At 33.3% G+C, this 15,476-nt stretch overlaps 3 protein-coding genes across 3 annotated transcripts; 2 read left to right on the top strand and 1 right to left on the bottom strand.

Moving 5' to 3' along the window:
• On the bottom strand, nucleotides 1-801 carry LOC127263631 (uncharacterized). Its single transcript, XM_051292742.1, has one exon. It carries the CDS (start codon nucleotides 735-737, stop codon nucleotides 225-227), a length of 513 nt encoding a protein of 170 aa, XP_051148699.1. The 5' UTR covers nucleotides 738-801; the 3' UTR covers nucleotides 1-224.
• Nucleotides 802-2,568: 1,767 nt separating this feature from the next.
• LOC127263788 (probable protein arginine N-methyltransferase 6) lies at nucleotides 2,569-10,117 on the top strand. The gene is made up of 13 exons (XM_051293012.1): nucleotides 2,569-2,920; nucleotides 4,137-4,202; nucleotides 4,594-4,662; nucleotides 4,968-5,003; nucleotides 5,755-5,820; nucleotides 6,304-6,372; nucleotides 6,534-6,611; nucleotides 6,832-6,910; nucleotides 7,866-7,960; nucleotides 8,585-8,669; nucleotides 9,021-9,226; nucleotides 9,454-9,572; nucleotides 9,647-10,117. Exons 1-13 carry the CDS (start codon nucleotides 2,657-2,659, stop codon nucleotides 9,687-9,689), a joined length of 1,275 nt encoding a protein of 424 aa, XP_051148969.1. The 5' UTR covers nucleotides 2,569-2,656; the 3' UTR covers nucleotides 9,690-10,117.
• Nucleotides 10,118-11,321: 1,204 nt separating this feature from the next.
• LOC127263724 (high mobility group B protein 7) lies at nucleotides 11,322-12,892 on the top strand. Its single transcript, XM_051292912.1, has 7 exons — nucleotides 11,322-11,662; nucleotides 11,817-11,862; nucleotides 11,968-12,069; nucleotides 12,148-12,205; nucleotides 12,292-12,336; nucleotides 12,433-12,525; nucleotides 12,609-12,892. The coding sequence occupies exons 1-7, from the start codon at nucleotides 11,464-11,466 to the stop codon at nucleotides 12,705-12,707; spliced, it is 642 nt and encodes a 213-aa protein (XP_051148869.1). The 5' UTR covers nucleotides 11,322-11,463; the 3' UTR covers nucleotides 12,708-12,892.
• The last annotated feature ends 2,584 nt before the right edge of the window (nucleotides 12,893-15,476 follow it).

The following is a 15,476-nucleotide window of genomic DNA, read 5'->3' as shown; positions in this document are numbered from 1 at the left end:
TCAATGATTTCATGGCGATGTTTGGGAAATTGAAGGTATAAATTATGCAATTCTTCGATTACAAAACTATGATGCTATATCTAAGTTCAGAAGTTTTTTGCAGCAATAGCGCAGATAAAAACATGGCAGAATTCGATCAAAATGGAATGCAGCAGAGCGAGCAACTTCACGATGAGGTAGAAGTAGAAGCAGCATGGTGTACCTTAATTCAGCAGATTTTGTTGCTATTTTTTTGTCATTTGTGTTCTGCTCTTTCGCTCCTCGTCGTCGGTATCGTTATCGTCGTCGGACGGCGGAGAAGGATCGAGCCTGGCAGCATCAATCGCCCACCGTATAACCTTGTCGACTTCATCTTCGCTTTCTTCTTCCTGCGCCTCGCGATTGGCTCCAACAGAATCGCCTGCGTCTTCGCGTTTATTGTGCGACGGAATCGAGCTCTTCAGAGCTGCGAATCTGGCGAACAGGTCGTCCGCCGCGGCGGCGGTGCCGGCGAATCTATCGCCACCGCTAATCGTTTCCGAAGAAACGGTTTTCGCCGGATTGTTGACATTTGTTGGCTTTTGTGGTCTTTTTAGGGCTTCGAAACGGCGTTCGAGATCTGGATCGATCGCGGCGGAAGCGGAGGCGCGAGCTATGTGTGAATTAACGTTGAGCTTTAGAAGCACGTCGTCGTGCGCCGCCCGCAGCAACTGCTCCACCTCATCGTCGTCCGTCGCTTTTTTCCCGGAATCGCTCATCGAAGGTGAGCGAGCCAGCCGTATAATTTAAGGAGTTGAGAAAAAACTGCACTTAATCGAGGCTCTGTTTTTAAGGAGATATTACTAATTATTATTATTATTTTCAAAACATTAAATTATATCATTATTTAATTTTAATTTTTTATTATTTAAATTTTAAACATAAAATACAAATTCTCAATAACACACTTCGAATCTAATTTTTTCATGATATAATTATATACTTCTTCCCCCGACACTTTTGTCCCAAATAAACACATTCTAATAGTGTTTTACTTATATATTTTTAGGATGAACTTATATTATTTTTACTAAAATAAAAAAATTAAATAATAAAAAAATCTTTGGATTAATGAAAAGAGAGTATAAAAACATCACTTTTTTTTTTTTTTTTTTTTTCTATTACAAAATATTCCTCAATTGACATTTGAGTTAAACATAAAATTTTAAAAATGATCTTTAGATTTATCGAACAAATTTCATATACAAAATACGACAATGAATTAGTAGCGGAAACAAAATTCGAATAAAATCCAAATTAATTTTTACCGAAATTGAAATGAATTAACCCCTAATAATATTGCTCAAACAATACTGGAATTGAAAAATCAAATCACAAACAAATAGAACCTAATTGAATTAAATTGGATGTTGAAATTATAAGGAAGGAAACTTCCTCTTGGCGGGTGAATGTTATTGTCACGAAATCAATTCTTGTTTTCGGATACGATTCGATTCACGATCTTTCACCGGCAGCGAAGGGACGGCGAAGCAAGGCACAGCCCATGGTGCAAGAATGGCCAGAGGTAACCGCACCTCAAGGTGGAGGTCGGCATCTTCACTCTAAGCCACGATACCCACCGGAATCGGCCATCGAAAAGGGTCCCAAACCTCCGGAATCCTCTTGCGGTTTCTCTCCCTCTCTATCTCTAACTCTCAATCTCACATTTTCTATCTCTAACTCTTGATTTCACCTCTCGTAACACACCCCTGAACCCACTCTTTTATATCTATCAAAACTAACTCACCATATTATAACAAAATCAACAACCTAACTAATTGTGTTTAGAGTAATGTAGGTTTGGGTAAATGAATTTGGGTTAAAGGGTTTGGACCGATCCGGTGGGTCGAGCTACGGAGTGGGCCAACTGATTATTATCGAGGGACTTGTTTAAAATAATAATATTTGTGTAATAATAATAGTAATTATTATTTTGAGATCATCGAAAATAAAAAATAAAATTATTAATTTTAAAATGAAAAAAGTAGAATGTGTTTGTTCCATGAGATTATTGGAAAAAAGAATTTTTTTAATATAAAATATAAAAAATTGTATATAAAATATAAAAATAATAAATATGTATAGTATATTATTTTTTTTAAAAAAAATAACGATGAAAAAAAATATGGAGAGAAAAAAATCGTATTATTTTAAATACTGTTATTGAATTTTTCAAAATTAATAAAATAAATATAAAATTTAATTTTAATTTAATATAAAAAAATATATATAATATTTAATATAATGTCTAAAAAATTTTAAAATATTATATTTAAATATATGTTAAGCTTTTGTAAATCATAAGATAAAATATTCCAAATTTTGGGATGGATCCAAATAAATATAATGTAAAATATATAAAATAATTGTTTACTTTAATATTTTTAAAATAATAAAATCAAATTTTTTAAAGAAACACAATTATTATTGTTTTTTTACATACAATTAAATTCATTTACCATAAATAAAGTAAAAATAACCGTCTTTGTTTTTTTTTTTTTAAACTCTTAAATTTGTAAATAATATTTTGACAACAATAGTCAAGTCAGTAGCGCAAGTGCGCAACGTCTGTAGCTTTTCTCATATTACACATTTACCCTTCATTCCATCTGGCGGTTACTGCAGGAGGTGGAGAAAGATGTCCCAACCTAGCGGCGGCAGTGGCGGAGGCGGCGGGGGTGGCGCACCTCGAAACGGCCACCACTACGTAGATGACGGTCCTAGCCCCCCCCAGCGGTTGCGGAGGACTCGCAGCAGGTCGCGCGACTACGGCGGCGACAACACTAGGGTTCCGCCACATCAGGAGATGGAAAAAGAGAGGGCGGCGAGCGGTCCTACCGACTTTGACGTGGCATATTTTAATTCCTACGCGCACCTCGGCGTTCACGAGGAAATGATCAAGGTACAGTCTGTGGTTGGGTGCGAGATGGATTTCTTTCTTTTTGTTAGAGAAAATTAGGTTTTTGAGTTTTTGGGTGATGCTTTAGAGGGCATTGAGCTTATGCAATAGGATTTTTACCGTGTTTTCTGCAGAGAATCTCGTAATGCAACCGATTTTCGCAATGTTCATTGTCTCGGGTCACAAAAACTATACTTTCCTGATCGTGACGTAGGTTATGCTTTATAAGCATTTCAATACATTTTCTTGAAATTAATGATGCCCGTAACGTTTCATCTGGCAAAAGTCGATTTTCGATAGCTTCCGTGCCTTTCAGCTATTGTATACTCTGGAAACACCTGCATTATGTCAGTTGCTATTGTTCATTAGTTTGAGTAGATTCTAGAGAGGGATCCTCTGCAGTTTCTTCAGGTTCCATCACCAAATCTGTATATTTTAACCCATAGTTGTTAATGGCATGATATCTCCCCATGGTGTGATATTTTTAAAATTATTATTTATATGAAAAAGCTAGAGATAATGGCATCACATTTAGATTGATTGTTAATGTAGATGACATTGAGGGAGAAGATTGGGTAATTAATTAAGATTATAAAGATATTGGGCAAGAAGAAGATGAAGAATATAAATTTTGGTGACAACAATTTATGATTGAATACTGAATCTTTATAGTTGCATCTGTATTTGATTAGTATGTACAGTGATTATTGAGTCTTCATAATTATTGCTTCATGAATTTATATTTTATTATTTGCATATTTGCTGTTGCCATGCTTTGTTGTGGCATGTGCTGGCTGTATGTTTCGTGCCATTTCCCCAAGACCTTTGTGCCATGTCCGGTGGTGAAAATTCTTCTTATTTACTTTTGTTGTGATATTGATATATCAACGTTCCAGTTTGACTAAATTTGCATGGAAGATCATGTCAGTGCCATATAGTGTAGTATACGTGAAGTTCATCACATACATAGATTCAGGTATTATTAGAACTGAGTATTTTCACTAATGCAATTTTTATCTTTTTCTTTTGCATTCCAAACAACATACATAACAAGATGTGCTTGAGACTTCTGAATTTTTGTCTTGTGGGCAGCATCTGATTTCACCTGAGCCTTGACCTGATTTATCCCATTTCATTATGTTGCATTAACCATTTGATTACAGTAAATGCATGTGTATTAAGATTCAAAACTTGGTGAACACATCTTTCATCTATACAGGATCATGTGCGCACGGAAACTTACAGAAAAGCAATTTTCCACCATCAAGATCTGATTGCAGGAAAAGTAAGCATTTCATGGGAATATGGTTTTTGATAATTATTTTTCAGTCATATTGTATTATCTATAACACATTGCAATAATGATACCCTCACGGCTGTGTTGGTTTTTTTCTTTTTTTTTTTTTTTTTTTTCTGAATTTTATTTTAAGTTTTATTATGCTTGCTGGAAAAATAATAGAATGTTCACTGTTAGACAAGATGAGAAGATTATGTAGTGACTTCTGGACATAGTCAGCTTGGTGAATATATTGAGTGACTTGAATCACCAATTTAAATGAGGAGTTATTTTGGTAATTTCAGGATTATCTACTATACCCCTGATGCTGAACATGATTGTTTGCTTGCTTGCTTTCTTTTTTTTTTTTTTTTTGTAATATTTTTTTGCCCCCTTCCAGGTTGTAGTTGATGTAGGGTGTGGCACTGGCATTCTCTCTATATTTTGTGCTCAAGCTGGAGCCAGGCGGGTGAGTCACTTATTGTACTAACTTCCTTTAATATAATGAGAATATTGCGGATACATCTGTTTCAAAGGAACTTTAAAATATTTATGCAAAACTATAGAACTTAACCCAGTGAAATCTGAAGAAAATGGTGTCATATGTACATGTTAGTATTCAGCCTGGGTTGGGAAGAAACAATCTGTTTTTTTGAGTGTGTGTGTGTGTGTCTCTCTCTCTATATATATATGTATATGTATTTATACTTTCATCGAAACTCTTTCCTGGAGTTATGTGTTCTGGCTTACGTTGTTCTTCATGTTTGCTGCTAGGTGTATGCTGTGGATGCCAGCAATATTGCAGTTCAGGTGGTTTTATTAAGTTTCTTATTGAATATGTATAGGTGGCATGCTATTTGTGTTTTAGCCAAACTGGAGTCTGTCATTAGTACATTTTAATTTTGGTTGGGGGAGTAGTCACTTGATGAAAGCATTTGGTTTAATATTTAGAGAAGTTTTCTCACATATTAGCTTCTTCAATAATTTATACAATATTTAGCTTGCATTGTGTGATCGACCAGCCACACTTACGGTAGACAGACAGTTATCTAATGCTTTACAGCTGGTCAAACTATCCATGCTCATTTATCGTAGACTTTCTCCTATCTTAACCCTTAATGAATTGTGTCCTTGACATTGCCATGAAAATTAGAAGTATATAAACAATGATTTGATGCTATTCCACATATAAATTTTGGAAAGATGCCAATCTCAAATGCTTTTAAATAGTGGAAGTAGAAGCAGATTTGAGTTGAGCAGGGAGAAGGTAATGAGGTAATCATTCAAGTTTTTGCAGATTTGGTGTGTATAAAGGGAAAAGATTAGCTTGCATGGATAATGGAAGAAGTAAATCTCATATAGATTGTTAAACAGTATAATGATAGTGTCTACAGTAGTCGTCTGCTCCACAAATTTATGGACTATTTTTACTGGTGGTTTCCATATTTGTAATACATATTTTCAAAATTTATGTAGCAGGCATCTTGTACTATCTTCACTTTATTGTATGAAGATGATATGTTATGCAGAGTAACACTGTTCTTTAGAAATGTCATTCCAGGCAAAGGAAGTCATCAAGGCAAACAACTTGTCTGACACAATAGTTGTAGTTCATGGGCGAGTAGAGGTACAATTATATGTCATCTTTCTTGCATGATCAGTTGTTTCCTCATAGCTCTCTTGGGTCTTGTTTGGAAGGAAAGTTTTGATTGACTTAAGATTGGGAAGGATTTCTGTTAAATGCAAATGGTACAAAAATGCTATTAATTAAACTAAATGTAAAGAATTTGACATTATAACGTCGAGCTTGTACCTTCTGAATGGTCAAGGTCATGCTGTGTACAAATTTGGTCTGATAAATAGATGAACGATTAGTGATTAATGTGCAGTGTAATTTTCTGTAGTCTAGCATGCGAAACAAATATCAACATATGGGCTGTGGTATAAATGTGAGGCCTTTACTAAAGTGCCACTCCAAGTTTGTGTTAAATGATTATTAAATTAGGAAAACCTTTTGAAAAAGTTTCTATGATTTTCTTTGAAGTAAACAATCATCTATTCTTTTCATGTCGCTTATCCTATGAGTATTAATCAGTTCTGATAATTGCAGGATGCTCAGATTGATGAAAAAGTAGATGTTATAGTTTCTGAATGGATGGGATATATGCTTCTTTATGAGGTGAAATTTTTGACCTATAATATTCATTTTCTAATCATATGGATTAGTTTTTTGGGTTTGTACAACAGATACTTGTAATCTTCTGTAGTTTGTTTGTTTGTTTACATTTTTATTTTCTATTTTTGTAATGTGACATGGGATTTGTATGACTGTCCTGTTAGAGCATGCTGGGAAGCGTTATTACTGCTAGAGACCGATGGTTGAAGCCTGGAGGTCTCATCCTTCCATCACATGCAACAGTATGGATATCTCTCTCCCTCTCTCGGTGCAGTGTCTTACAATGAAAGCGCAGTTGAAAACTGAGCATTATTTTGTTAAAAATTTGGTAGCTGCTGATGCTTTAGGCAACTTTCTAGTTGGATTATTTGGTTGCTATCTTATTTAGTCAGTTCATAATACACCTTAGCATTTGCAAGGACCTAGCAACCAGATATAATGATGTCTTTTGTGCACTTGCAGTTATACATGGCCCCTGTATCTCATCCCGATCGATACAATGATAGTATTGAGTTCTGGCGTAGTGTCTATGGAATTGATAGTGAGTATTGCTATGAAAATATTATTATTCCAATGTGAAGTTATGTAGTTAGTTATTTATTTATTTTAATTGTTTTTTTTTTTTAGCATGAACTGAGTTATATGTCTTTCTGATATACTAGCAGCGGATGCCTTGCTTAGGACAATGCATACATACCACTAATGCATGAAATTTATTTCCTAAAGAGAATTTACTCCAATGTTCGGTTGAGGTATTGAGTTGTTGGGATAATCATTTCCAATTCAAAAGAATTGTGCAAATAAATTCACAGAGCAGTTTAAAAGTCGGGATGGTTGATTGTATTTGTGGTGGGCAAGTTGACACCCTCATGCCTGATCTATTATGCCTAAATACTTATTTTTAGGTTTCTACTTGGAAGAACTGACTTAGATGTCCTTACACTGCCATGATATTGGTAGAAAATTTCAAAGAAGAGTAGAATTGAGAGACAAAAACTAAACTTTGCAAGAATTATGTGGTTTGGCCATTTGACTTACATGCGCGATTAAAATACCCCAAATGTTTATGGTAATGTGGTTCGCAACACTTGCTGACAAATTTGAATGTGAAAATTTTGTAATGGTTCTTACCTGCATCCTTGATTAATGCTAGGGCTTACAATTTACAACATAGTAAATATCCCCAAATTGCTTTACAACAGTCACCTATTACAGGTGAAGTAATTATGAACAATAAATCTGTTTTTATGATATCATATATTGTCATTCTTAAAGATATTTTATTATTACTATTCTCTTTTTTGCCTCCCTAAAAAACACTTCCTAACTGCTGTATGATGAGAATTATAACCTTGATTTTTCAAGGAGTACTTTCCTTCAGATACAATAATTCGCTGTAGTGTTTTATGTTATTGTGCCTGTCCGCGTAGTATGTACAGGATACTATAGTAGTTGAATTATATTCGTGAAGCTAAGAGATTTTGTGTCTTGTGTAGTGTCTGCTATGATGCAATTGGCAAAGCAGTGTGCATTTGAAGAGCCCTCTGTTGAGATAATCAACGGTGAAAATGTATTGACATGGCCTTGTGTGGTGAGTCTTCCATTTATTGGCATCTTTCATGACATTTTTTATCCCGCATATGGCATATTCTTACACTTTATATCACAAGTCCCCAAGCCAATTTTTTGTTTCTTAATCTTTGTGCCCTTGGTACTTGATCTTTTTACGTCTTTAACTAGCTTGAAATGCTAGCTGCTTGAAAACACTACCTGCTGTAGAGATTTAGCCACTGGCATTATTTAACTATAGATATTACTTCCAAATTTAGCAGGATATCGGCGTCATGTTAATATTTCGTCATTTTAGTAATGTCTTCACTTACCTACCTGTTCCCAAGAGTCTGAGAGCATGTTTTTTCAATAAGTTTTGGTTTCTGGTCCCCTTTCCCTCCGGGGTTGTCCAAATCTACAATCTTTTGTAATATCCATGACAATTAGAGGTTCATCATGGTTATACGATGTTTAGGTGAATGCCGCGTATCTGGCATTCTTTTGTTACTGCTTACTGTATGATCTATTTTATCAATGTACATGTGTGAATCCAGAAGCATCCTCAGATTCCAGTTACTGCAATGTTTCTTGCAACAATTCTGAAATACCATTGTTACGGAGGAAACTAGGAATTGCTGTGGCTAACTTGTAATTTTGGCGATAGGTAAAGCACATTGACTGTTCTACAGTTACATTGCCCGAGCTGGAGTCCGTTTCAGCAAATTTTAAGTTTAAATCCATGATGAGAGGTAAATATTCCACTCGTTATGTTTCTTGAACTAATGTGTATGTCTTGTTGTGACACAAATAATATCCATCTTCGGTTGTTTGTGTACTTTCTCTTCTTAAAGTATTATCTGATATTGAAAGTAGTGATGCAAATAAATTTAGATTCCAATTGAATATAGATGATAGCGCTGGATTGTTATTCAATTTTCAATTCATTATATTAATGTTATTGAGAGAAAACATGTTTTCATTGGATTTATGATTGTTGAAATGTGTATTCTAGCATGTGATTTAAATGGAAAGGCATGAACAAATGCAGACTTCCAGTGAGTTTCACAGTAAACTATCTTTCCTTTTTTGTCGATCTGCAGCACCATTTCATGGGTTTGCATTCTGGTTCGATGTGGAGTTTGCTACACCTGCAACTTCACCTTCCGATGACAAGGACCCCCTGGAGTCGGCTGAGACTCCTGATGATCACGTGGCTGACACAAAACAAAGCAAGAAGCGTCCCAATCCCAGTGACGCCCTCGTGCTCTCTACTGCACCCGAGGAACCCCCAACACATTGGCAACAGGTTTCCTACCCACTTTCTATATTTGCAAAATTTTTCTCACTCTCCAATACTCTCTTTTTTTTTTATATATAGAAAAGCAGGAGTTAGAAAGAATTATCTGTTGTCCTCTCTTCGAGTCAGTTAGACTTCCATTTAATTGCTTCTGTACCTGTCAAAGCTGCCATGGTTTCCGCCGCAATAGTATAACCGAATATACTACGCTGAAATTTCCCTTGTGCAATGTACAGACGGTGGTCTATTTTTACGAACCAATGGATGTGCAGCAAGATCAGCTCATCGAAGGCACAGTGACACTATCCCAAAGCAAAGAAAATGCCAGATTCATGAACATTCGCGTGCATTACGAGTAAGTAGTCAAAGTTCATACTCGAATCTCCTCCGCCTTTGCCCTCCCCCTTATTAAATTTCTCCTCCCCACAGATCTGGCGGTAATGCTTATTGCAAGGAAGCTATTATGCGATGAATCAAGCAGTCGTCTTTCGTAGCTTGTGTCCGGCGCCAAACTTGAAGATTACTTTGGTTCGACAAGCAGACGAAACATCCTGTGGTGATTTTTTGGGAGGCAGTTTCTGAAACAACAAAAGCTAAACTGCGCTCCAAACTGGAATTTGATTAATCATCCATCATTCAAAATGAAAAGAAAAAAAAAAAAAAGGGTACATTCGAAAGGCACTATATAATTTGAATTGAGAGTTGAAGATGTGATTAGATTGGGATATGGATATGGATATGGATATGAATCTGATCTCGTATAGGCAGCAGCAGTTAGTGAGGTAGCTTAGAGATATAATTCTTGATCCTGTTTAAAAACCATGTCTTGCTAATCTTGCCCTACACTAAACTATTACTTCATTTGTTACTCTTCTTTTGGTTCCGAGAAGCATTTGATCATGTGGCTGCCGGTTTCCTGCATTATATTTTTTATTTTTTAAAAATATTTACATTGAGGTTTCAAATATATATATATATTGTTTAGACACTCAACTTATTTAGGAATGTTTTGGATCGTGGGGGGTTTTTTTTTTTGGAGGTTTAACAGGGTAGTTTTATGAAATTTCGAATGTAAAATTAATTTTTAATATAATATTAAAGTTTTTTTTTTTTTTTTTTTTTTAGAAGGTGGATTTGATATTTTGGGGTGGAAGTTTATGTAAAAACCTGCAATCACAATGAAACACAATTCAAATTTTAATGAAAAATACTTTCGTCAAGAGAGTATATTTTAGTACATGTTTATGATTGTGGTTTTTTTAAAAAACAAGTAAATTTGAATTGAAATAACTGTAAATATTTATAAATATGATGCTTTAATTTTATTATAATATAATTAATAAAAAAAAAAATATTTTTAGTACATCCCTATTATGGTGGAGGCTGTAGTGTAAAAGTAAATTTCATTGTGTTTTTTGTTTAGATATTTTCAAAAAATTTCTAAATATATTTTGTTAGTAAATACTTACTTCCATAATATATTTTTATCAAAAATAATAAAAATTTAAAATTAAAAACAATCCAAAGTAATTGAGGGGATGAAGTTTTTTTTGCAAATAATAATTGAATAAACATTTAAAAAATGTTTTAGTTTATATATTTTTTCCGGACCGAGTGTGATATTTTTTAACGGAAATAAATTTAAATGAAAAGAAAGTAAGAGTAAATTTAAACGACGCAAAAAATATAAATTTAAAACTTTTGATATTATTTATTAATTTTTTAAAATATTATATTAAATACAGTATTTATTTTTTCTTACAAAATTTACATCAATAATTAAAAATTTTACTGTCTGTAAAAATTTGGCATCTTTAAGACCCAACCTTATTTACTCTGTTTTGTTTTTCCTATTTTGATATATGAAATAAAAATTCGAAAGTACAGTGGAAGAGATAAAACAATTGCTCACGCACTCGAGGAATCTCAACCGCACGATCGAACCCATTTAAATCAACGGATATAAGCACCGCCAAGTCATCGATCCGCGAAGTTCCCTCCATTTTCTAAACTTTGGCTCCAAATCCAAATCCAAATTAGTGGCGCCATCTCCAACCATAGCTTCAATTTGTTTTCGATTTTGCCACTAAAAATCAAATCGAAAATTTTCCCAGAATTTACTCTGTTCATTCGATTTTGCCGTGATCGAATATAAATAAGCGTTTTTGGGTGCAGCCGAGCACCGAATCTCGTTTCAACTCTCGATTACTCGTCCAATCTCTTTTTGTGAGAAACGTATCAGAGAAATGGCGCGCGGCAGTGGTCCATCGAGGCTGAGGAAGCGAGTCGAGGCGGAAACTGCCCCTGCTTCGTCGTCGTCTGCTCTCAAGCGTGCCAGAGACGGCAGTGCTTTTGCCAAATGCGATGAGTGTAACAAGGATGTTCCGATAGCGTTGATAAGCTTCCACAATTGCAGTCTCGACGCTAAAATCAAGATGAATCTCGGTACGTCATACATATATGTGTATATATATTATCAACCTTGTTTTGATTGTAGTAATTGAATTTGTGTTATTGAATCTGCAATCGAAGTTTATGAGCTTAGGGTGAGGAAGGTAGATTTTGTGCTAATTGATTATCTGTTTCCGTATTTCTTCAGAGGCTCAGGTTATTGAAGTACCTAATGAAAATAAGAAGCCAGAGAGGTAATTTCAGAGCCTTTGTGTTACAGATCTGTTCAAATCCGTCCTGGTTTTTGAACAATCTGTGGCTCATACTTCTGATTAATTGAAATTCGAATCACGATGCAGGAAGAAGGCGGCTAAGCAAGCAGAGCCAAAGGCGAAGAAGGAAAAGAAGGCTAAAACCTCTATTGGAAGAAAGCGTCCTCCCACTGCATTCTTCCTCTTCATGTAATTGTTCATCATAATCCATGATTCTGCACCCCAACAATCTTCCATGACTCACAGTTTCCCATGGATTGTATTCAGGGACGATTTCAGGAAATCATTCAAGGAGGCTAATCCAGACTGCAAGAGTGTTGCTACGGTAGTTATAAAAATGAATTGCCATGGCTGCATAGTTTAGAGTTCATAATTGTTGTGTTTGAAATTGGGTTATTGTGTTGAACTTAGGTTGCCAAGGAGGGAGGTGAGAAATGGAAATCCATGAGCGATGAGGTAATTACTCAGAGAAACATAATCATTTCTGAAAATGGAGGGATTGATTGATTGATCTATCTATTGACAATTCTTGCCTGAAATTAATCTGTCCAGGATAAGAAAGTCTATGTCGACAGAGCAGCTGAGCTCAAAGCAGAATTTGAAAAGGCCAAAGAATCCAATGAAGCTGATGACAATCAACCAGAAGTATCTTCTGTTCAACATTTTGATCTATAACATTTTTTGATTCTATAGACTGTCTTATATCAGATTGTTTGTGCTGTATTTAGGATGCAAATAATTCATCAGAGAAAGAAGCCCATGAGGAAGTTCTTGAAACTGACAAGGAAGAAGCCAAGGAAGAGGTAGAGGTAGATGAAGATGAATGAAAAAAACAAAAAAAACCCATATTTTGATTTTATCTTTTGTCCTGTTCTTGGCTTTGTAAGTAAGATCTGATACTGTTAATTTGCGATAGAGACCTGTCTACTGATTTTGGAAATTCTGGTGACAAAATGAAAACTTGAATTCTGGTTGGTTGCAATATTGCTTCTTTTTTTTTTGGCCTAAAAATGTGTTATGTGCATAGTTATGTTTGATTTTAATTTTTGTTTTAAGTAATGATTTGTATGTTATTTGAAGCTGTCTAGTGAGTTGGCCATTGAAGGTTTTGGATCCATGAAATGGGTTGGACCCAATAAGCCTGAAGTGTTTGAATTAATTGGGCTTATATTATAATGTGTTGGGCTTTAATAAAGTGGGCTGGGCCAAGCTGAGTCTTTCATATGTAATGAATGGCATTTTCTTCAGCTTCATACCATAAGAGTTAGTTTTTTTAATTCTAAATTCAAGATTTTTATTATTTTGATTGTGTTTTTTTAAAAAAATATTTTTATTTTTTATAAAACATTCAAGTATATATTATTTTAATATTTAATTCAAATTATTTTTTAAAAAAATTTATCAAAAGAAATATACTTCTAATAATATGTGATAGATGATGCGAATAAAATAATGATGTTTGTATTGGGTTTGGATTTTATATGAATTTTCGAGATTATTATTTTGAAGGGGAGCGATGAATATTATTTCACATTGCTAAATGTGTGGTAACTCTCTTGATATATAAAGGTGAAAGATTACTTCATTTATTACCGATTGATGAAATGAATCTAATAAAAAGTATATTATTTTAGATTTTTGGCTTTGTAAAATAATGGTTTTTGAGCCCGTTTTATTATTATTATAATTGGAATTTGGAATCTTTTGGCTAGTAAGAAATTTCGTTCAAATTTTATGTAATGTTTTAGACCAAACATAGTTTCGAAATGTGGTGGAATTTTTTGAGAACATATTGAGCCGTGTTATTTTGAGGGTTTGGTTTGTGCATTTAAGATTTGAATAATAAATTTTTTTAATTAAAATAGTTATATAATATAATACAAATAGATGATATAATATTTTAAATGAAAAAATAATTTTTAATACTCCATTTGTCCCATCACAAGTTTTTTTTTTTTTTATTCTTTTATCAAATATGATCTATTTATATTTTAAATAAATCTATTTATTTTAACTATCTTTAACAAAAGTTACTATATAAAAATAATATCATAATTTATTAATTTCTATTATCTAAAATACTCATTTTTTTTGGGACGGAAGGAAGAAGTATCGTATAAAAAATAAAAAAATACATATTTGATTTTTTTTTTATTTGATATTTTTGAAAAAAAATACATAAATAATAAAATTATAGTAAAAATCTTGAAAAGAACCACTCATTAAAATTTTTAAATAAATGTACATAATGCTTTGCTTGTTATACATTTTAAAATAATCTAAAAACTTGTAGGTATAATTTTTGCATGTAAAAAGACTTCCGTTGTGTTTGTTTTGTGTTTTGGTTTAAATAAATTTTTTTGATGTTATAAATAAATTGTATAAATAATATAAAAATAATGAATATATATAGTAGATTAATTTTTTAAAAAAATGTATTAGAAAATATTTTTGGAAAAGAAACAAAATCCCACATCACTCATCGTTACAAGCAATCCTATTTTCTTTTCACATTTTATCTTGCAAACATTCTTTATTTAAGAAAAAATTTTGGTTGTTGAAGGTGCTTAGTCAAATGAAAAACATGTGTTAAATTGATCAAGTGAGGTATTGAGAGACGCATGACTAATTTCGAAAGTAGAAATTAATTCGTGACATACAGTATCAGAGTAACAATTTTAGCAAGCTTTAAAAATGTCTGAGAAAAAATTATAAAAACAAATACGATAGAAACAACAGTGCCGATGATGAACGGAATGACAGGCCAAGCTAAATGGTGAAGTCTTGTGATCCACTTGCAAGCTTGGATGCTCGGATGGCCAACTTGAGGTTGTGGTCGGGGAGTCCATAGAGCGATTTGATGCCCTCGAAAAAAATGTAAGCGAGATCGAGAACAACATGTTGATGACATATTTAACGGGTTAAAGATTGAGTCGAAGACTATGTTCTTCAAGAAGATAACCAAATTGCAAGAAGAATTGAACTGTGTTGTATACGCGTTATGCATCTGGACACCGGAATCTCCAAAGTATTCGGATAAGCGTAATGTTAAGAAAATCCATAATTTCTTTCGATATCTCGAAATTTATTTTGATCTAATAAATGTGATAGATGATGAGAATAAAATCAATATAACAATCTTGTACTTTGACATACTTAATAATTTAAGATTGTAATTCATCCAAAATATAAAAATTTGAATCCAAACTCATCCCATTAATACTTAGATCATAAGCAAAATTCGTCATAATTGACATCTCTTGTCGCATTACATAATTAGTAAAATTATTAACGACATGATCAATTTTGATCTATTTTTATTACCGTATGATCAATTTTAATCGATTTTATTTACTTTATGATCAATCGTGATCGATTTTATTTACTCTATGCTAAATTTTAATAAAAAAAATTTAAATCGTATAATAATTATTCGTCTTAATTGACATCTCTTGTCGTATTATATAATTAGTAAAATTATTAGCTATATGATCAATTTTAATCGACTTTATTACGTTATGATCAATCGCGATCGATTTTATTTACTCTATGCTAAGTTTTCATAAAAAAATTTTAAAATCGGATGATCATTATTC

Source organism: Andrographis paniculata, unplaced genomic scaffold (genome assembly GCF_009805555.1).
Source record: "Andrographis paniculata isolate CXL003 unplaced genomic scaffold, ASM980555v1 Contig69END, whole genome shotgun sequence".
NCBI lineage: Eukaryota > Viridiplantae > Streptophyta > Magnoliopsida > Lamiales > Acanthaceae > Andrographis > Andrographis paniculata.
This window is presented reverse-complemented; position numbering and strand designations above follow the sequence as displayed.

Bases quoted from the DNA above. Each gene is read 5' to 3' on its own strand.
- LOC127263631 (XM_051292742.1), bottom strand. From the start codon at position 737: ATGAGCGATTCCGGGAAAAAAGCGACGGACGACGATGAGGTGGAGCAG.
- LOC127263788 (XM_051293012.1), top strand. From the start codon at position 2,657: ATGTCCCAACCTAGCGGCGGCAGTGGCGGAGGCGGCGGGGGTGGCGCA. The intron at 4,203-4,593 runs GTAAGCATTTCA...GCCCCCTTCCAG, and splicing joins AAGATCTGATTGCAGGAAAA to GTTGTAGTTGATGTAGGGTG. The intron at 5,004-5,754 runs GTGGTTTTATTA...ATGTCATTCCAG, and splicing joins CCAGCAATATTGCAGTTCAG to GCAAAGGAAGTCATCAAGGC.
- LOC127263724 (XM_051292912.1), top strand. From the start codon at position 11,464: ATGGCGCGCGGCAGTGGTCCATCGAGGCTGAGGAAGCGAGTCGAGGCG. The intron at 11,863-11,967 runs GTAATTTCAGAG...ATCACGATGCAG, and splicing joins GAAAATAAGAAGCCAGAGAG to GAAGAAGGCGGCTAAGCAAG. The intron at 12,206-12,291 runs GTAGTTATAAAA...TGTTGAACTTAG, and splicing joins ACTGCAAGAGTGTTGCTACG to GTTGCCAAGGAGGGAGGTGA.